Raw genomic sequence first — 22,216 nt, 5'->3', positions numbered from 1 at the left:
AAGAGTCTGGAGAAGAGCCCGGGATTAATATGGGAAATGAATCTTAAGGGAAAAGGTATAGCACTGGAATAGATGGAAAACCTAGGGTAGGGCTTAATCACAGAATGGTGGCCGACGAAGGGCATTCCTATTAGGAAGTAGTTCGATTATTCCTTGAGGGCAGAGAAAGAGAGACTAACATTGCCATGGGAATATTCACATAAAGGCACAAAGAGGACTGAACTATGAAGGTTGTGAGAATCAGGCGTGAGTTATATGTGGGGCCCGAGAATCTCCTTCTCTGGAGGTTTCTAAGATTCATATGGGGAATGAAAAGTCTCCAAAGTTTGAGAGTGATTTATCCAAGTACTTCTCAGTGAGGATTTCACAGAACTCCAGGCCTAGTTTTTTTTGCAAAAAAGGTTCTAAGCTCTAATAAGTTTGGAAATTGCTATATACTATATTTTAGTCTTGAAGACTGACAATGCACGTTAGCATTTTAAAGGTTCTGAGAAGTCCTGCAGTAAAAAAAAGTTCAGAGCTTCTCAAAGTTATTTGATCCAATAATCTATTTTTTTTAAACATCCATTAACATTATGCATGTTTAGATATATACTCCTTGGAAGTCCCTTCTCTAGTTTCAAGTATTTAAAATTCCATCCTAAATTTTAGCCTACTTTTATCCTTAACTTTTCTGTGTTCTGAATCTGTTTGTTCTCCTACCTGTCCTGTGGGCACAGTGAGGGGCCTCATTGATGCTGATTATTTCTTTCTCATCATTATGAAACGGCTTCATTCTATTTGGGTGAACATGTAGTCAGCTGTATAGCAATTCTCCTGACACAGCTCGAGGGTAGGTACACACACTGCCCCAACACTGCAGGGTGGACCTACGAGGAACAGTGGCAACTTTAAAGCCTTTCCCACATGTGAATTTATTGGTCTTCCTTCCACACACCTTCCTACACATCTTGGAGCTGTGTACTGCTTCAAAGAAGATTCTGGTCCTAATGCAGAAAAGTTTCCTGGGTGGACTCTCAGGTAGAGGTGTAGACTTCATGTATTTATCATCAGACCTCTTTCATTTTTGCTACTCAAATCCATTTGTGCTGGTTCCCTATCACAGGTATTATAATTCTTTTGCCTCTGAGCTCTGGTTCTTGAGAAATATGATGGGTTTCAGGCTTTCTAAACGCAGCCTGATCTGCTTCGGCGAAGCACTCAGATGAACAGGTAAATACAAAGGAAATTTCAGTAGAGAGACAGGTTTTCTCCCACCCATGCACATTTGGATGGATTCTGTAATCTCCCTGTTTTGAAGTCTAATACCTCTCTCTGTTGGAGAATACTGGCTACAGTCTAAGCCAATATGTTCTAAACAGTTACTACCCCTCCACTCAAGGCTTCCCTGACTTTCCTTGCCAGAAGGCATTTTTTCAATAATCATTTGTTCGGTGACTCCTATGTGCCAGACTGTGCTGACCTGTGGAGGAGTAAAGATGAAGGAAAGAGGGTCCTGGCCTCACAGGGCTTACGGTGCAACGCAGGGTGCACAGAGATACCAGGCCACTAGGATAGGAGGTTGGGTCTGCCTTCCTTTCTCTTCCCATTGCGACTTGTATGGGCTTCTACGACAGGGTGACACTAGGCATAACCATCTGTTTGTACAGATGGTTACCCACTGTAAGATCCTGGGTGGCAGAGACTGCACTTTCCTTCCTCCCTCCCTTCCTTCCTCATATCTAGCATAGTGCTTAGAATATAATAGTTGCTTAGTAAATATTTGTTGAATCAAAAAGCCTTGTAAATATTTTAACTCATTTTTAATGCAGTCCTACTCTCTATCTTCTTTCATAAAGACTGTTTCATTTCTCTTTTAAGTTCTTATGGTTTCATTTTCCTGATCTTTTTATTGTTTTTGTTGCATTATTTAGGCATTAAGGTCTTTCCCTATCTCTTGCCTAGATGTGGCATTTTATGAATGTGTGTCCAATACCCAGGTCATTGGGAAGTTTAATTTATCACCTTTCGTGAAGACTAGATGGTAACAAAAATAAATTTTTTGGTGTAATCAGTCACAGTGTTTTTTCTGATAAAGATCTTTTGTCTCAAAGGAACCTAAAAACAGCAAAAGAGTCTACCTCTGTAATGATGAAAAGGCCAATTCCCCCTGGCAATTAACTACTGTTAGAAAAGACACCATTACTGAGCCAGTGGTTGGGAATTCAAATTTCAAAACATTCAAGCCTCATAAAGAAACACGAGAAATTAACTCAGGAAGTGCGGATTCATCTTATCAGAAAGTAAACTAGGGACTTTCCGCGTCTTTGGTGAGTCTAAGCTCAGGCACTTACTTGGATGCACTTGGAGGCTCGTTCCACTCCCAAAAGTGAGTGTCCTGCCTGTGTTCGCACCCTGGTACAGTGCAGTACGAATACCTGTCGTCTGCCACGCGGGGCGGCTGCCTGGCCCTCTCCCACGTTACAGCCTTCACTCTTGGGAACAGAGCTTTTAAACAACAGCCTGTTCCATGGTTTTGATGATAAATTTCTTTCTCTGTGTCACTTTATGCTCCATGAACAGACCCCCTGGGTTTCCACTTTCCTCCCTGTCATACCTACATCCTGCCAGCCCAGTTCAATGACTTTACTATATCTTCAGAAATACTGAGTCCTGGACCAAGGCTGCCATGGTCACCATGGCAGGAAGGCTCAGGATCCGGGGCCAACCTTGGATCAAACAGGTGGGCTGTGAGGTCTGGGGGTCTTCCTTCAAAGAGTGCAGGAAAGACGGCGGTAGCAATATAGTGGCATGGTTAACAATAACGCCTTCAAGTGAAACAGATTAAACTTGAGTCTGTCACTCCTACCTGTGTGGTCTTGGACAAGTTACTTGCCCCAAACCTTTGTTTCCTCACCTGTAAAATGGGAATAAGACCAGCTACCTAACAGTAGGATGGACATGAGCACTGAATGAGAAATTATATGCGGGACAGGGTATAGTCACTGGCCCATGTCAGACATTCAGTAAATAGCAGCTAATAATAGTGTGATTCCAGCAATGCTTTACATGGCGGGAAAGGGACACGGCTTCCTGCAGCCAGAGACCAGTCACTGCCCACCCCCCCACCCCCCAACTCCCGGCACCCCTGGATGTCTCAGCACCCTGGCTGGGATACTCTCATATAGGACAAATATCTCACGGGTCCAAGGGCAGGCGCTGAGACGGAGCCTCAGCCACAGGGTTGAGGGGCATTGTAGAACCCTTGGCTGCCAAGAAGAACCTAACCAAGAATGAAATCTCTTTTCTCAAAACCTGGGCATTTGTCCTCTGAAAGCCCTGTGAAAAACCTTTGTCCATCAATCGTTTCATGAGACCTGACACACTGATCCGTTACTCCCAGACAACAAAGGATACCTTTAACGACAAGCAGACCACCTTACAGGCCCTCGTTATTGCGACAACCTTCCAAAATATATTCCTGTCTACAAAATCTCCCTCGATCATTTCTGTAATACTCACATGGATGGACAACAAGGCTGGTCCCTCTTCCAAATATAAGTCTGTAGTTTCCTCCTGATACACACAGCGAGGAAAACCTTTGCTAAAACCTGTCTCATGTGACACCCCTGCTTCCCCACACACACACTGATTGCCCAGTGGTTGGGACAACAATCCAAGGAAAAACTAGCCTATGCTCAAGAGTTGCAGGAAATCTCCTACAGCTGTCCTGGAGCCCCTGGCCGAGGGTGGTGACGGCAGCCAAGTGTTGGCGACTGGAGAGCCCCTCACCCCCTTTCCCCAGGAGAAAATACTCTCTCCTGTCAGCAGAGAAGTGGGACAGCTACTCCTCAATGCCACCACCACCATCCTGCCTGCTTGGGGTCTCTCTGCTACTCTGTTGTCAGATTCAAGGGGCTCTTGAAAGTGCTCGGAGGACGCAGGGCAAAGGAGATTTGATATTATATTGTGCTGAAGGCGTTCTGATTGCCTTTCCTGAAGCTCTCCTGTTCTTGTCCTTCCCTTTCCTTCACTCTTTGAAGCTTCCTCTTCTCTGCTTTGTTCCCATGTGAGGCCCAGGGACTTGGTCCCTGCGTATCCTCGTCCCTGGCCAGCCTCCAAGCAGGATTCAGGCCCATTCTGTGATGGGTGTGTTCATCCTTCCCTCTTTACTACCTGGAAATAGGTCAAGGCACCCAAAGCTCTTTGATTCCTTTATTTCTAATGACCTTCATTCAGACAGGACCCTGCTATTATGAAAGCCTAGTACAGAGAAAACAGTCACAGCAATTTCCATAAGATTTTTGAAAGATGGGAAGAAATAGAGATCATGCTCCTACTTCAGAGACCTGAAAGCTGAAGCTCATAGAAGTCATGGCCTGAGTCACGGCCCGAGCCCAGGTGGGAACTCAGCCCTCAGTTCCCTGCTGCGGCCCTCAACTGGCCTCACCCTGGGCTTGAGGGCCACGCTAGCAAAGAGCTGCGTGGCTGTGTGGGGTGGGGGTGAGGGGCTGGAGCCCTGACCCGGCCCTGAAATGCCTGCCTAGCATGACTTTGGACAGATGCTTAGACCATAGGCCTCTGGATCGCCCTGCACCATGAGCAAGAAGTCCCTAAAGTCCCTTCCAGCTCTCACTTCTGAGGTTCTTTGTTCAGTTTGGAACCCGGTCTCAGGGAAGAGCAGGGGCAGCTTTTCTCAGAGGACGGGAATGTGGGCAGTAGAGATGCTAGAGAGAAGGGGAGGGCAGAGGAAAGGGGCAGGCAAAGGTTTGGCACAGTGACCATCAAAGAACTTAGGTGTGGCACTAATGAATGACACATCCTTCCTTTCTCCCATGGAAATCAGAGGTTGTCCAGCACTAGGGGTAGGAACAGCGGTAGGTGGGGTGGAGGGGGTGTCATTTCTATAGAAGGAGCCTGGCTTACTTACTTGCTCTGACCACCACTTGGGTCCCCTTCCCAAAAGTGACTCTGTAGTTTCCATAGCCACACTCTGGGTAAGCGCATTACAAAAAGCTCCACATTCTCTTCACCATAGCTCTGAAAGCTGGGAACCTGGGAAGGCTGCCCCTAATATTTTTCCTGTAATGGGTGGTCTGGGGACCTGAAGGAGCCTCCCTACTGGGTATAAAGTCTCCAGCTACCCATTGGCCTCCATTTTCCTCTTCACAGCTATCAGCAAACACAGCCTCCGGCTGTTTCTCCTCTAGGTAAAACAGCCTTTACAAAACTTGGTGAAAAACCTCTGTCCTACATAGGCTGGGTGGGTGTGAATATTTCTAAAGACACCAGGCAGCAGCCGGGTATTTTCCCACCTCAGCTGCCACGTCTGACAAGAAGACACCATTTTCTTGGGGACATATACAAAACTGTATTTTTCATTTTGCCAGAAAGAGTAGGTGCAAGAGCATTTTCAACTTGCTGTGCTGGGGCACATGTTACAAACATGCCTTGGTGTGACTCAAAGTCACCGAGTCCTCTTTCACTGAGTCCTGGTGACTCAGTCTGACTCATTTCTGTTTCTGTCCTCACTTCACTTAAGGAAGCTTACTGCCAAGGGGGCTTTTTGTCCTCAAGAAAGTCTAACATCTCAGCAGATAACAGACTTCAGTCCTTTTCCAGAAACATACGGGCGGATAGTGCATGCTCTCTGCCCAGGAATGTCCATTTTTACCACTGTCCTGTCTCCAGCCTGCAGGGACCCCTGCCAGGTCCCACGTCCTGTGCAGGACCAAACACAGCGCCCACCTTGGCACATTCACATATACATGGTTTTAGTTCTCTGATAAGACTGGGAGTTCTCGAGGGGGCATTTTCTTACACTTCTTCTTTTCTTTGTTTCTTTTTAAAAAACCAACTATGGTCCCTGGCTTGTTGATGATATTCAATAATCATTTAATGAGTTGAACTGACTTTTACTGTGCATAATTATTGGGAGAAGGAGGACCGTATTGGGAGAGGTTAACAGCTAAGCACACTTTGGTAAATGTGAGTTGCAAAATTTAAGTGCTTAGGTAGGAAAAAAACCCAAGGAAGCCTTTCTGAGAGGAATAATCAGGAGTCAGTGTAAAAACCAAAACATTGGGAGGTTCATATGGGACCTCAGCAAAGGGGGAAATTGAATGAACAAGTAAGGTCTGAGATTCCAAAGTAAACTCAAATATTTTCCTTCTCATATCTTGACATTGATTCTCCTTCAAGGGTAAAAAGAATAATATGGCAGAAAATATATATTCCAAGTTAGCAGCATTGTTATGATCAATACTAACATAGCACTAGTAGTAATAATAAGAATAATAATGATATTCTATATAGACCATGCGATACGCCACATATAAAAATGTAAACGTGATATTGGAGGTGGGGCAACACATGTCTGGAGATCTGACTTACTTGGGATGATCAAAAGTTGGGTGCCAGTTCCAAATGTAAGTGTCCGATAGCCTGTATTCACACTCTGAAACATCTCTGTACAGAATGGTACCCTGTAACCGGGCTATAGCCTGGGATTCCTGAATCACACACAGGTTAGTTACCAAGCGGGTTCCTGTGTCTCTGTGCATGTACCAAAGTGACCTTCATTTTCTCAAGACCCTTGGAAGATGACAAGAAAAAAGGCAGAACCCAATAGGAGATCCTGCTTTGTATACAGTGGATTATATTAAAAATGTCATGACTATTCAGGTTGAAAAAGTCACTCATGTAATTACAGAGTTTCAGTTCTAGACAGGACCCAGGGTAGTTTAATCCATCCACACTTACTAAGTATTCAGGACCTGTTTCTTGCATGAGTGACGCTCATAGATACTATAGGATGCAACATTATCATTGCCCACTTTTCTTCTTATTCAAATAGCAGACAAACTCATGCCAAAAAAAAAAAAAAATCAATGAAGACAGATGTCTCTCAACTGTAATACAAATCAGGTTATTTCATGGAACTTACTTGCTTTAACAAATAGTCTTGTTCCTGTCCCAAAGACAAATTTGAAGCCAGTATTTCCCACAGTGATTTGTGCTGTGACAAAATGGGCCATTTCCTTCTCCTTCCATTTTTATACCACAGCAGGGAAGCAGGAGCCTATGGGACGGCGCTAATGATAAGAGCACTTTTAATACTCCCCTAATAAAACCCGTTTTTTCCTCCTGTTCATGAACATATCTCACACCGTCTACCTACTGGAAGGTTAGTTCATCAAACCTTAGTCACTCTTCTGTGAGAGCCAGGGACCAGGATCCCCATGTTTTTGTCCCAGCCCTCGTTCTCACTGACATTATGATATTGGACAATTCAATTAACCTCCCTGGGGCATAATTTTCTCATTAGAAAAATAAAGAGTCTGAATAAGATGATTTCTAAGCTCCCTTCCAGGGCTATAATTCTATGATCCAACAATGTCCAGAGAGCCCTCAACATTGCATTTTTCTATAACTCCCAAACGAGTCAGGCACTTGCGGATCAGTTACACTGGTGACAATACGTGAAGTAGTGAGAAAAGAGAAAGTCAGAACAAGGGAGTGGCTGCTGCCAGCCCCTCTCTCCTCTCTTCATTGGGGGTAAATGCTCCCCGTAGCCATTGAACTTTTTTGTTTCTTCATTAATGGGGAAGAGAATCCTTTGGATATTTGAGACATTCAAGTCAAGATTTTCCAAAGCATCTCTAAGCCATGGCAATATCTGGCAACACAAAAGATAAATTCCATGTATTTCCTTGTTCACCATAACTGGCAGTCTCTCATTTCTAAATAAGCCCTGGCTCAGGGCCTGTCACATCACATAGTAGAAAGAGCAAGGCTTTGAGAGCAGACAGGCAGACCCTGGTTTGAATCAAGATCCTGATACTCACTACTCTTGGGATCTTGGACAGTTCTCTGAGCCTCAGTTTCCTTCTCTGTAAAATAGGCATACTTACTGTTTCCTGTCCTATAGAGTTGTTGGAAGACAAACAATACCGTATGTCATGCACTTAGCGTCATACTCACACATGATAGGCACTGAGAAGGTGGTTATTATTTCTATGTTAAGTTAGATTATTTATTAACCAGGCTATTTCCTTGGGGTTATAGAATTTGTTTATGAAATAGCCATAAGAGTCCATATCCTTGAGTCATATAAACTCTAGGGTGGTATAAGGAGTGAGATCCCAGAACCACAGATTTTGAGGTTTTTGACTTTCTCCTCTTACACTGGAAGAGTATGAGGCACACAAAGGGGCAATGACTTGTTCGATGTCACACTGTCAATTGGGGCCAAATCAAATCTAGAACTAAACTGAAATCAGAAGCCCTGGGCTCCTTTCTCTGCACTTCACTGACTCTTCTTGAACAATGTTTAGTGTAAAGGGACACAGTCTCTAAAGTGAACTGGGTATGGCTTATTTGGGCCATGGATAAAATGACCTTGAATATCTTCTCCACAATGTATCTCTGAATCAATGGCAGTGGAAGTAGAAAGGGTCTATTAGATCATGGCCAGGCAATTTTCTGCTCTCCTAGCTTTTTTCTTTTATCAGGCTCCATTTAGCTCAATTCTAGTGCTAAAAACTCTAATATTGGACAGAGCTCTATCAGCCTCATATCTTGGGAAAAATCTTAATGGTTTGCTAAATTCCACCCCAAAGAAAATATGCTCATATAGTCTTTAAGTACTTTCACTAATTTATCTGGGAGCCACAATTCTTAATACGTCACCACTAGATAATAGTGAATTATAAATAAGATACATGACGTTCCTTTTCTCCCGTTCTCCATCCCCAGAATGCCTTTTGTAGTCATCATAGCATCTCACACTTACTCAGCTCCACGTTTAGCCGGGTCCCTATCCCGAAGATGAGTTTGTTTATTCCTCCCCATGCGTCCCACAGTGTCTGATGCCTCAGACTAAACTCCCTTCTGTCACTTCACCTCTTTTCCTGATTTACCTAATGAGTTAGAAAACACTCAAGATTGAATATATTCATATGAGAAAAAAGCTTTCCCCATTACCCCAAATGGAATAAATTTACAGGCTGTTGGTGCCAGGGGATCAGAGAGGACATCCAGCTCTACTTCCCAATTTGCAGATGAGACACTTCACAGGATATGAGAAGAGACTCTGCTCTCAAGGATCTTTCAGTTTTAATAGGCAGATCTTCTCAGTAATGAAAGATTGTTGTAGCGGTGTATGGAGATTGTCCAAGATTCCACAGCTAAATTTGGGATGTAGAGGGTAAGGGGAATGGGAGGGATGCCTGAGGAGAGATTATAGTCCAGGCGCAACACAGGAAGCCAGGCTATTCATGGAGAAGCCAGGTTTGTCTGGAGCATCTAGGATGTTAGTTTCTACTCCATTCTGACCTAGTAAATTAGTTTTACTGTTATTTCCAACTTTTCTGTTAGCGATTTTCATTTTGAAAAGCCTCCTGTGAAGGCTCAACCTTAAATTCATAGGTCGACTGATGAAACAAGGAGGATGATCCATAAGGATAAGACACAGTAAGAACACATAGATGCCTTAAATCACATAAGGAGAAAACGGGGGTGGGATGGGGGTCAACATTTACCTGGGGAGACTAGAAGCATGGTGCCCTTTCCAAAGGTGAGTGTGTTGTATCCTGAATTCACACCATAGCAAACCCCCATACAAAAATATGCCGTGTTGGGCTTTTCCACCTCTGATTTACTTTGGGAAGGGGAAAGAAAACCATATTTATGGATAACCTTAATAATCTCTATATATTACATTACTGCATTTGGGCCACAACTGTGGCACGAGCTTAGAGGTTATTATTCTTATATTACAAATCAAGAACAGGTGATGTGAATGAAGGCTAAGCAGGTTGAACCAGCACTGTTACCAAAGGCACAAATAGCCTAGATGCACGAGAGAGATAAATAGGCACAGGACAGATAAATCTTAGGAGGAGCTATGAGGGAAGAATCCTCTTCCTTGTTCCTACGAGAATGATACTGCTGCTGTATATATAATTATTTTGCTAGAACCAGACATGAGAACTCTAATAATAGTGATCCCCCAAAACTCTAGTTCATCCTCCATTTCACGATTATTTCTTGAGGCATGAAGATTTTATCCTCAATCTTTTTGTTAGTCCTCTGATAACCCACTTACCAGGTCTGACCAGCAGTCTAGTCCCACTCCCGAAGATCCATTTATAGCCTCCACTATTCCCACAGTGTTTTTTAGTCAGCCAAAAACACCCACGAGCTACACATCCTTCTCATACCTGAGACTAAGAGATAGGGCCCTTTCACCTACAGAGTGGGCTGTATCTTAACTTTCTTTTTATGTTCCACATAACACACAGGCCATTTAAGTCAAATTTGGGCATTTATTGTGCAACACTTAAAATGAAGTCTCTATCTACCCCCATCTTTATCCTTATCAAACTCATGATTTTTAGTTCTATTTGTCCAACAGTCGTATCTCGTTCTTCTTTTATCTCCATTACAGTTATCAATTTTTAGATTCCTGCCATAGTGTCTCTCCTAATTCTAACTTCCATCAATCTGAAACTTCATGGAAGAACATCCAGATCATTATGAGTGACAGTCTCCTGCTCTTCCCAGTCAACTTGTTTTGCAGACTCAGTGGTGGCCTTGTTTACTTATTCAAGTTCTGTTCTGCCCCCAAAGCCAGGCGTCCCTCTGATTAAAGGATACCCAGTCTGCTTCAGGTCTGGTTAAAAACAAACAAAAACAAAACAAACAAAAAAACCACCACTTGTCTTCCCTTTAATTCTTATCCTTTGCAAATCTACTGTGTTCGATTGGCTTCATGGGTAATGTCTTGGCTTTCTTTTCTATTAAGAAAGAACATAACTTGGGTGGAACAATGCTATTAGAATGTTGAAGGATAGATGAGGGACCCTTCTACAATCTCTTCTGAAAATGGCCAGAAAAGGCCTATTATTTCCCGTTATGTTCCCCAAATGTTACAATCTGAGAGGAGATAACACAAGGAAGAAGAAATCCTTAGGAATTTAGACTTACTTGGGGTGACTTGGAGTTTTGTCCCAGTTCCGAAGGTAAGCTTTTGGTTACCCCCAATGTTCACACTGTAAGGCAGGCCTTTACGAAATGGCTTCCTGCCACTTTCATTTCGATAGCATTCAAGTCACTCGACTTCAGTAGAAGAGAGAGTGGTTTTTACTAATGCCTATGGCTATATATCCATACGAAAATAGCTATCTTACTAAGAACCTACATGTATATTCTCTTTATGTTGAACAAATTATACTAGCTGACCTAGCTTTTTCTTGTTGTCTGAAAACAAATAATATTTTACATGTGGATAGCATTTAATAATTTACAATTATTTTATATTTAAATTAAATTATTTATAATTTAATTTATAATTTAAATCATTGATAATTTATAATTTAATAGCTATTTTATCTTTAAAATAACTTATGAGGTGATATTAAATGTTTTCATTTTACAGATGAAGACATTGTGGCCCTGATGCACCAGTCAAGTCAGGTTTAGAACTGGAAGTATTCAGCCAAACTTTCTGCTTTTTTCTTTAGGATCAGCTCTCTGACTCAGCTGTTTCGCCGTTATTTTTGGTTCATCTGCGTGATTATTTTTCTCTACAGCTAGATCTTTCTATCCTCTGTGCCATTACTTTAACATTTCTTTCTACATCAGAATGCACTTAAGTCTGCATAAACCATTAATTTCTTGACACCTGGGCCCTACAAATACTGCAGTAAGTTCAATGGGCCTCAGTAGCCACATTAAGCCTCCCACGTTAGTGACATATTGCCTGCTTACTGGGTTTTACCGATAATCTTGTCCCACTCCCAAAGATGAATATGTTATAAATCATAGCATGGTGCTGCCTGACAACAATGCCCGAGCTGCCTTAATAATGGATTAGCATGCATCTCTCTTCCCTCGTGGGGCCTCTGGCGGGGATTCCCCCCTTTTTTTATTACTGGAATACAGACTAAGCCACGGAATTAAGTCTGTGAAGCCTCTTTTTAGGGTGCCATAGAGTGATGTAGGGGAAAGCCTGAGAAGAGTCCAAGTGATATTCTGTAGACAATTCTGACACTTTTTTCCTTCAGCAAGGTTCGCAAAATTTCACGAGTGATCTTGTTTTACCAGCCAAAGGACCTCCTATCCCTAGGTAATCGTTCCTTCTTTTATTACTTTAATGTATTTAAACATTTTTGTAACCGTGGGATGTAGTTGGAGTATTAGAGGTGGGGGACAACATTCATTTTTTCATTTTGTTTTAATGGCTTTCATTACTAAACTCCAATACGCCTGAGTTAAAGAATAAGAAGACATTTAGTCACCTGTGCAATATAAGACTGCAGGATAAATACAAGCATTATGATCCATAATAACTAGGTACTTACTGGAACTCACTGACACCGTGGTTCCTTTCCCAAAGATCAATGTAGTTCCTGCCCGGTAGCCACAGTGAAATGAGGCCCTGCAAATACCTAACGCTTCCACTCACTCACTCTACCTTGTATTTAACTATAAACAATGGAAACTTGTATTCTGTCCTTGCCCTTGGCAAGGAACTCAGTGGGCTTTCAATGTCTGGATGTGTAAGAACAAAGCTCTGTGGCTTCATGAGAAAGAGGGGAGATGGTGGTAGGTCCTTCACTCACTCAATAACTATACACTGAGCACCTCTGTGTGTAAGGCGCTGTGCTAGGCACGAGGGATGCAGTGAAGAGCCACAAGGACGCCGTCCCTGTCCTCATGGGACAAATGAACAAATACGTAGGTAATATGTCAGGTGATGAAAGTGCATGAATAAAATCAGGCTGGGTAATGGGATGGAGAACAACCAGGCAGCAGCTGTGTTTGGTGGCTTGTTAGATTGGCTGGGCAGGTAAGGTCCCTCTGAGGAGGTGACGTCTGAAGTGAGGTCCAGGCATGGAGGAATTTAATCATGACTTACTTCCATTTGCAGATAAGTAAATTGAGGCCTGAAAGATCAAAGGCTACCTCCAAATCACACAGCATCAACCACTGACGTGGATGCTTAGATCATGCCTTCTCTCCGCTGAAATGTTAGGTCTAGTTCTAACATGTAAATTCCTGGCTAGAAAAGATAAAGTGAGACAGAGGTTTTTCCAAAGTGACTTCGGGATGTTATCTGGGTAATTGGAAACTGTGGCACTGGCCGTTGAGGCATTGTTTGCCAACTTCATAGGAAAGCAAAATGGAAGGAGTCTCCTTATCTCAGTGGCCAGTTCCATCAGAAAAACCCACTCTGAGATGCCAACACCTCTTCCAGTTGGCATCCTCTTACAAACAATGCAAACCATTGCCTAGCAGAATGAGCTCTTGCAGTGAGCACGGGGAAAGCACAGAGAGCGCTCTGCTTGCAATTAAATCGGAATAAATCGAGGACGTTTGGCAGCCCACTTAAATTTCCAAAAAAGCTTGTTACCTGTCTCAATAATTATTTGAATTCAGAATTCATAGTAATACTTACTAAGATCCACTTTTAACATGGTCCCCTTTCCAAAAAACAGCGTCTGGGAGCTTGTAAACCCCACAGTGATCTATTTCACCACAAAAACCAAAGCATACTTCATTTTCAAGCACTGGAATTCTCTCAGAGTTCTCACGTGGTTGAAACCCAATTCAACACCAAGCACATATTTAGGTAAACTCAAGCAAAGTCTTAAACTCACACTCTTTGGAATGGTAGGAAACCTCGGAAACCGTTTACTAGCTTCCAACCTCACACATTTCCCTCCTGAGCAATCTCAGGTTTTTGATGGTCTCAAGGCCAGTCTTAGTCACCAAATCTCATGTTCTACTTTTTCATAATTAGAAAGGGTCACCTTATTTCCAAATTCAACCCTTTCTCTGCCATAGCTGAAGTCATTGAGCTTGTGCACCCTCAAGTTTACCTTCCAATGAAATTCTTCATAAAATCTAACTTTTTAAAATCATGACTCATCGGACATGCTTTTCAAAGAGATTTCACATATATTATCTTACTTGAGTCTCACAGAATCTTTTGAGCTAGGCAGAACGGGAATCATGATCTCCATGTTATAGATGAACTGAGAGAGTTCGAGTGGCCATGTGGTTGGTAATGGCCAAGCCAGGTCCTAGCTGGTGATGGCCCACAGTGTCCTAGCTGAATGTCTTCATGATTTATTTTGTACATGTTTATGTATTGGTCATGTCACCTTGCCTTTCAGGTATCCATCCCTTTCTTATTCCCTTCCCCAGTGAAAAAAACAATATCAACAACAGAAACAATACTTCTACTCCTGCACCCTCTCCCCCAAATCCCCCACAACCAGCCCAAATGAACCTCTAGCTCAACTCTTTTTCAGAACCATGTCTTTCTAATGCTCACACGCTTTCTGTGAGCAAGGAGATAAAAGAGTTACTAATATTTTGGTTGCATTAATTGGGAAAAATGAGGGTCAGAGGAGATAAATCAGAATGATTGTTACAGAGGCTGCAGCCTGGTATGGATGGCAATATACTGAATCTTAGGAAACGCGGGTCCTTGCCCTGATACTATGACTATGTTCAAATCACTTAACCACTCTGAATAGAGAGAATCACCCCTTTCCACTTTCCTCTGCCTCCTGGGACATTCAGATAAGAGATATGAAGAAATAGGGAAAGTACCTTCTCTTAAGAAGATAGAACCCAGGAAATATCAAGATAGTTTTTTACACTGAATTTGTACATATATATGTACTTATGCAGAAGAGCAACACTAAACATTTTTAAGGCAAGTTTGAGACAGATTAATTTGGGCCAACACAGCACACTCGTTTTAAAATTGATGACCAAGCTCCTCCTTCAAAGTTGGAAACAGAATTGCGGCTTAAGCCCCAGTACTCACTTGGCTTGACTAACACCCTGGTTCCTCCTCCAAAAGTTAGCTTGTTCCCTGCAGCATTGTTTACACAGTGATTTGAGGCCCAGCGAAAACCACAAGGACCAAGGAAATCACACTCTCTAGATACCTGACGAAGGTCACTTCCTATGGCCTTGGCAAAATGGTGGAGTGTGTGTAGGACGCTTCCTATGGCCTTGGCAAAGTGGTGGAGTGTGTGTGCTGTTCAGGGTAATCCTGTGTTCTAGTGCTATATCTGCTTGATAGAGCTGGAAGGCTTGCAAGTGGGTCTGATTCTTTCATATACTTACTTACTTCTTTGTTTTGGCTGTTGGGAGCTGGATCTGTGTGAATGAGGATAATCGTTCTCAACCATAACCTCATTCAGGGACCCACTTGACCATTTTTAACCCACAAAGGAACCTGAGAACAGGACACCCTATAAGCTCAGGGAAACTTCAGGGTCAGGCTGTTCATATACCCATGCTGATGGACACACGCATACACAGGTATGCACCCTGTTAGGGTCTCTATATTCACTTTAGTGCCAAGGGAAAGCCCCAAAGAGCGGAAGGGTACTTTAGTCCTGGGTTCGCCCAGGCTCTCCCAGCTGCTGTGCACTGTGGATCAGCTTTACTTTCCTTGGTCCAAGTTCAGACCCAGACTTCCTCCAGCTATTCTAGAGCCCCCCCCCCCATTGGCGAGACTTGTATGAAGGAAGAAGGTGAGGAGGCTTCTTGGGGAAAATTTACAAAGTACGATGGAGAGGTCATTCTTGAAGAGAAAGGACTGTAATAGTCGATGGAGCCTCTAACAGGGAGATGGCTAGGAATCAAGGACTCAAGGAAAAGAAACCTTGTAAATCTGTTTTCCAATTTGGCATGCCCTTTCTGCGCTGAGGGCCATATTCTTCCCCAAGGTGTAGACCAGGGGTGGGTGTTTCGGGATACCTCACACACTACAGGGGGGCTGCCCTTTGCTTTTGGTGGGATGAACAAGTCTCCTCTCAGATCAGCGGGCTCTTAAAAGGAACCCTAGTTTTCTTGACCTCCCTTTCACTTCTCCCTCCCAGTCAACTTAGGAAAGAGGGTCCTCCAGGAGGGGCAATACACATATTTTCTTAGTTTCAAGACTAAGGGAATTTATTCATCTCCCTTTTCAATTTCTTTACAGTAATGTTTCCCTGGAGTAAAAGCAATCCACTCACCAGGCCGTACAGTTAGCTGAGTTCCTTTTCCAAAGTACAGCCTCCCCAGGCTGGAGCCTCTATCTGCACTGTGTCGGCCCCCTTTACATGAACATGGGCCTACTCTTCTACAGCACCCTCTCCCTTGCCCTGGGGGATAAGGTTGAAAATTCCCCTCCATTCTCTTTAACTGTCCTTCTGTCTTTTTCTTGTGCAGCCAGCAGTCTAAGCTGGACGGTCAGTCATCAGAGGCTATCTCTCAAGGGACAATTGGTCTGTGGTAACAATAGTCTTCCCACCTTCAGAGTTCCCTCCCAGCAGAAAGCAATTACCTGTCCTTTTGAGAGTGTTTAAATTGGAAGGAACTTTGTTTTCCTGGCCCTATTTCCCAGTATAAAAGGCTACTCACTTACTTGGATTGACATTATGTTTGGCTCCCTTCCCAAAGCTAAACTTGTGAAAACTTTGACAGACTAGATCTGTCCTCCATAAAATCACCTCATTTTCCTCATTCAACCTCTCGTTCTCCCTCCAGGCATTCCCTTTTTCTCTTCTCTCTTTTTTTTCTCCCTGATATCTCCTTTTATTTTTCCACTTATTGTACTGGGAAATCATACCCCACCATCTTCTAGACATAAAAATCCCAGATAGGCTTTAGCTCATGAATAATTTGATGACCTATTTCTTGGGCTTTCAGAATAATAGAAGAAACAGGTCTGAGCTCACCTTTTCATCCTCTAGGCTTGAGTCATGGGATCTTGGCACTTAGAGTTGAAAAGGAGCCTAGAGATGATTCAGTTCAGTATCGAAAATGGCATAGAAATCCCTTCTATAACATTCAATGATTAGCTTTAAGGACCCAGCATGAGGATCTCCAAGGAAAGAGAGTTACAGAGCAGCCAGCCTTTCCACCACAGGCTGGTTCTACTTGTTCAGAAAGGTTCCACAGGAGGCTGAGACACATCTCCTTTCATCCATTGGTTTTGATTTTGCCTTCTGTACTAACCTCTTCCTTGTCACTTCAAATATTTGAAAAGAGTTATATCTCATCTTAATACAGTCCAGTGACATCCTTTCTCGCTATTTTCAGGGATCCGAGACAATTTTAGATAGCTAGATTGGTTTTTATCTGACCATGAAGCCTGTGCCCTCAACAAATGACTCATAGTAAAGGTGTACCTAAGAAGGAGAGCCATCCTGGGGTAGAAGAGGAGCTGAGGGAGACACGTGAGGTAGAAAGTTTATGATGCTTATACAAACTGGGAAAGCTTTTTAAAATTTAGTTACTGACCATTGCGGTTCCCAGGTAAAATTGCTCATAATTGTACCCACCATTTTGTTTTAAAATAATTCTGACTTTTTCCTTTTTACTTACTTGCTCTTACAGTTACTGTGGTTCCAGCTCCAAAGGTGAACTTGTAGTTATTATTATAACCACAGTGCTAGGTCTTCCTACACAAACCTGGTCAACTTGTCAACACCATTGAGTGGGTGAGGAGACAGGTAGGCTGCCCTGAGGCCTAGCCCTACCCCTCTGTGTTATGAGCCCTTGGGTAACTTTTAACCTTTTTCTTTGTTTTTCACCTTCGCAATTTCCTTCTCTGTGAAAGTGGGGATGTTAATATTTACCCGAGAGGGTTGTGAGGAAGGTTAAATGAGTTAAAGTATGAGAGGCATTCACACAGTACTTTGCACATAGCAAGTGTTCAATAAATGTTAATTACTAGATTATCAAGACTAATTCTTTTCATCTTTTAAAAATATGTGCAATTTTAATTTGTCCTATCTCCTCTCCAAAATCCTGGACATTTATAGCTACTTTAAATTATATCCAAATACTTTTTTGTCAACTAGTAAAAGTAGCAATAGTTAAAATTTGGGAATTTTCCTTACATAGGGTAACATCCCATGAGGATGGTTGGCAGTTTCAGAATATTTACTGAATCATAGGATTTGTTTACCACATTTTCGATCTTTTTAACGACATATGAATAAGAAATGATAAAATGTTATGAGTGGGGACCCAAAACACAAAATAGCTCAAAACATACAGATTGCTAAGAGGAATTTAGGATAATATGCTGGCGACTTTTTCTTATAGACGATTATAACTTACTTGGCTTTACAGTGAGTTTGGTCCCAGATCCGAAGTAAAACCTGTTATTGTTGTACACCATGTTTACTGTCATTACAAAAAGTCTCCTTGGACTTCCTAAAAGGGAGGTGTCTCATTCAGAGATATCTAACCAAGTTGGCCAAGGCTAACCCAACCCCGTCAGTTTTTTGCTATTTTCTTAGAACATTTCAAGAACCAAAGTGAGGAATGAACCAAGAAGGCACATTCATTATCAGAGACAGGCAAGAAAAGGGCAACTGATTTTCATCAGTGGTTTCATCGATTTCTTTTCTTTAGTTTTCTGCTTGGGTTCATTCTTGTGTCTTCTGTGCTCCATACACACAATATTTGAGACAAGGGCACTGTGAGTAAATGCTCTTTACCTTTTTCTAATTATAAATGAAAATTCTCCTCAGGTGGACTGGATTGTGAGGAAAGTCCTTATTCTGCCTTTAGTTCCAGGGCTGTCTGGAAGCTTCTCTCCCTGAGTCTGTACCTGCATCTGTGTTGTACTTGACAACTTGACCTGAGCTTCTCTTAATGACGTCCTGAACCATGCCAGCTAGCTAGCTGTAATTTGTATGCAGGATCTAACAAGATCACTATATTCTACCTGTCAAAGTCCCTACATTATATAACCAAATGGACTTGAACATCCACATTGACACTGCTCCCCCCTCCCCAAACCCCCACAACGAAACTGTACGTTTTGGCTCTTTGTTTGCTGCTTTCTGCCTGCATATTCCCTTTAGCAAGGTGGAAAAAAAGAGGCTGCAGTCCTGTCTGTCATTTTCAAGTCTAGATGAAACATTATTTACGAGCAAAATATTTTGCTGACAGTTTCAAGAGATAGGAAACCTCAGTGCCAACAGTTAGACACCCACACAGTTTGGATTTAAACAAATCTCAACAAATGAACACAGTTATGAGAAATGAAACAGAGGTGACTTCAGTCTAAGCCAAGAAATTGTAATATTTATGCAGTTTTGGAGGGCGAGGGGCTTACTTGTTCTTACTTGTAGAAATGATAAGCAGTGTGTTATAGGAATGATTTCCAGAAGGACATCAGAGAGCTGTAGAAATAGAGCCTCATTTAAATATCTTAAATAAGCACCTTTATGTTTAGTGACTTATGTAGAAATAAGCTAGAACGGGCTAGAAAATGTAGCTGGCTAACTAGGACTTGGTTTAAGATAGTTGCTGGTAAAACCATCTTGTAGCATTTTGTCTGGTTCTAGTGAAAATATTAGGAGAACAGAGGTTCCCTTTATGGAATCTGTTCATATTATTCAGCAATTCTTCTAGGTTAAGATAGATTCTTCCCTACCTTTTTCATCAACTCCTATTCCAATCCTAGCAATAAGGCTCCTCTTTTTCTTGGTCTTTGAAAAATAATTCTCTTCCGAATTACCCTTTCAAGTATGCAATCTTGGTGTATCTCTCCTACCTCAACCCAGGTTAAGTTACATATGTGTAACAGTATACATTATAGATTAATAATCTGTGCAAATAGTATCTCATTTGGTGGCCTACCAGGTACAACAGTCAGTTGGGTCCCGGATCCAAAGGTCAGTTGCCAGCTTGAACCAGAAGAAACACTGTGATATGCCCACAACAAAACCAGACTGGCAGAGCACCGTGTACAAAGTTGGCAATTGCTTTATGAATTAGGCTTGTATCACTGTCAATCTAGATTTGATCTGGAGTAACTAAATTGCTTGTCTACAGATCCTAAGTAAATCCTTCTTTGTCTTTACATTCCCACTTTCTCTTGGGGAATCTTTGCTTCCCTCTTTCTACTATAGAGTTCTAAGTATCAAACAAGCTTCCAATATACATGTAGAGTAACTGCTCTCTGATTTTAGATGTCAAACCGGCATTTATCTTTTCCTTTAAGAAGACTCATAAAGCCTAGGACAGAGGGTATTTCTCTTCCACTCTGGACATCCCTGGGTTATACCACCAGGAAACTGCCCTAGTTCTGGTCGTACTCCTTAGACTGAGTCTGCAGGATCTAAATGAGGTATACAGCTGGCATTATCCAGTCAATTTGGCAATTAGTTTGATATCGATAAAATAATTTTATAATAATCAAATTATTGGGGAAATTTCTAGTTTCTACTTCACTTTTGGGCCATTTCCTTTCTCATGACTAAAGTGGTTCCTATGTTGATTTCAAACTGCAACAAAAATCAATATTTTTATGATAATATTTTGTAATAATATTTCCTAAGGTAGTGAGGATGGTATACAAGGGTCATGCCCAAGAGGGATCAGGATATGGACCATGATATGTGAGAGAACAAATGGAATCTATTTCCAGAATATAAATCACCCTGAGGGCAATAGCACTCTGAGCACGGCGACTGGCATAAAGTAGGTGCACAAAAATATTTGTCAGATGAGTCCTGAGGAATCCTCAAACTTCCGGCCGGGAAAATTAATTCAGCAAACTGGAGACTTAAGTTCTAGCCCTAGCTCAGCCATAAACAGGCTGTGGAGACATGATCAGTCTTTCCCTCAGCCTGCCTCAGTTTCCTCATAAATGGAGACAGTCAGAAAGGGTGATCGGAAGGGTTCTCTCTGCTCCATGAGGCTATGTTGTACAAAGTTTTGGCCTAAAGTCTCAGAAACAGAAACTGTTCCACAGTACTTATGAATAAACTTTTGTTCTTTTTAAGTTATTTTCAGACTTTGGGAGAGGCTAATCACAGTGATTTTGGTCAATAATCATTGTTTACAGGGTTCCTTCTATAAACTGGCATAATCTTAGCCAAAGAGAAGAGTGCGTAAGAGGCTTGTTAAGGGATTAAAAGTCTTGTCACTAATTATTGTATCTAGGGCTACAGATCCCTGCCAGTACCCCAAGGAATCAGTCACACATCTTTAGTCCCATCACATATATTCTGAGAATAGCCCCAGAGACTCCCCTACATGGCCCATGCTACACCACGTTGTCAGCTCCTAGCCGGGGAGACTTTTGTCTTCCTTCCATTTGATACTCATTCACCCTTTCTAAACATTCTTCATATAGTGTATAATTGGGCTTAAATCAGCCCTTAATCTATAGACACTGCTTAGTCCAGGGATGTACTTTTATACTTACTGGGCTTCACAGACAACTCAGTTCCCTGTCCGAAGATAAGCTTTCCTCCCTGGTTATAATTCACACTGTGTTACATATCCTGTCAAGAACACATCCAATCTTCCTGAACACATTTCTAATCCTCCACCCACAAAACGCTGATCTTTCCCACCCCAGCATGAATCATGGCTATACTTATTATTGTAACTTCTTTTCCTTATAAGGGGCGTAAGGTACTTACCCAGGGGACTGGTAGAGAATAATGAGAATTCCTATTTATCCAAAAATGTTTCTATTTAACAGCAAACTGATCTCTCATTTTTGTTTAATGGCTCTGGCTATTACCGTTCAGGGAAATGGCTTCCTTTCAAATATGTTCCTCATGGTCTTGGCTAGAAATACTTGGCACACAGGTGTTAAAATTAAGGCTCCAGGGAATCAGGCTTACCTGGGGTGACCATAACTTGGGTCCCTGCTCCAAAATCCAATTTCCCCCAGCCGCCAGTTGTCACACTGTGACAAACACCTCTACAAAATGGCTTCCCCAGAGAAGACAGCTGCTAAATGAAGACAAACTGCTCATGGGGAAACAATCTTGCTACAAAATGAGGTAACTGCATGATATGAGATATAAGCTTTTCCCCCCACTTCTCCTCTAATTTCTCTTCTTTCAAGATGCCAAGGATGACGTGTGCCAAGAGCTGCACTTCCTGGGCAGCTGGGCTAGAGAATGGCACTGCCAGGGTTAAAGAAGCTGGGTCACTGCTCTAGACTCTGCAGTGACAAAATCCCATGTCTGGGAGGTTACCTAGTACCAAACCCGTCCTCGGCACCCAGGAGCTCAGATTATAGCTGATTACCACTGCTATGCTCTCATTTAAATAACCTGATGCTTTGAATTCATGCGTCTACTGGAAAAACTGTTCTGGTATCCCTGAGCTCTGTTCCTGTTGGAACTGTATCAATCACTGGCCTCTACTTGCCTCAGTGTTTAAGTCTATGAAATGGGAA

The 22,216-nt window shown here is 42.3% G+C and overlaps 1 gene segment (V, D, J or C); it reads right to left on the bottom strand.

The window, feature by feature from the left end:
• LOC117022730 (T-cell receptor alpha chain C region-like) overlaps window positions 1–22,216 on the bottom strand; it is a 326,986-nt gene that overhangs the window by 9,883 nt on the left and 294,887 nt on the right. The window contains 1 exon segment of the C gene segment in view: window positions 19,654–19,700. Within this exon segment, the coding sequence occupies window positions 19,654–19,700 (47 nt within the window).

Source organism: Rhinolophus ferrumequinum, chromosome 6, assembly GCF_004115265.2.
Source record: "Rhinolophus ferrumequinum isolate MPI-CBG mRhiFer1 chromosome 6, mRhiFer1_v1.p, whole genome shotgun sequence".
In the NCBI taxonomy this organism is placed as follows: domain Eukaryota; kingdom Metazoa; phylum Chordata; class Mammalia; order Chiroptera; family Rhinolophidae; genus Rhinolophus; species Rhinolophus ferrumequinum.
This window is presented reverse-complemented; position numbering and strand designations above follow the sequence as displayed.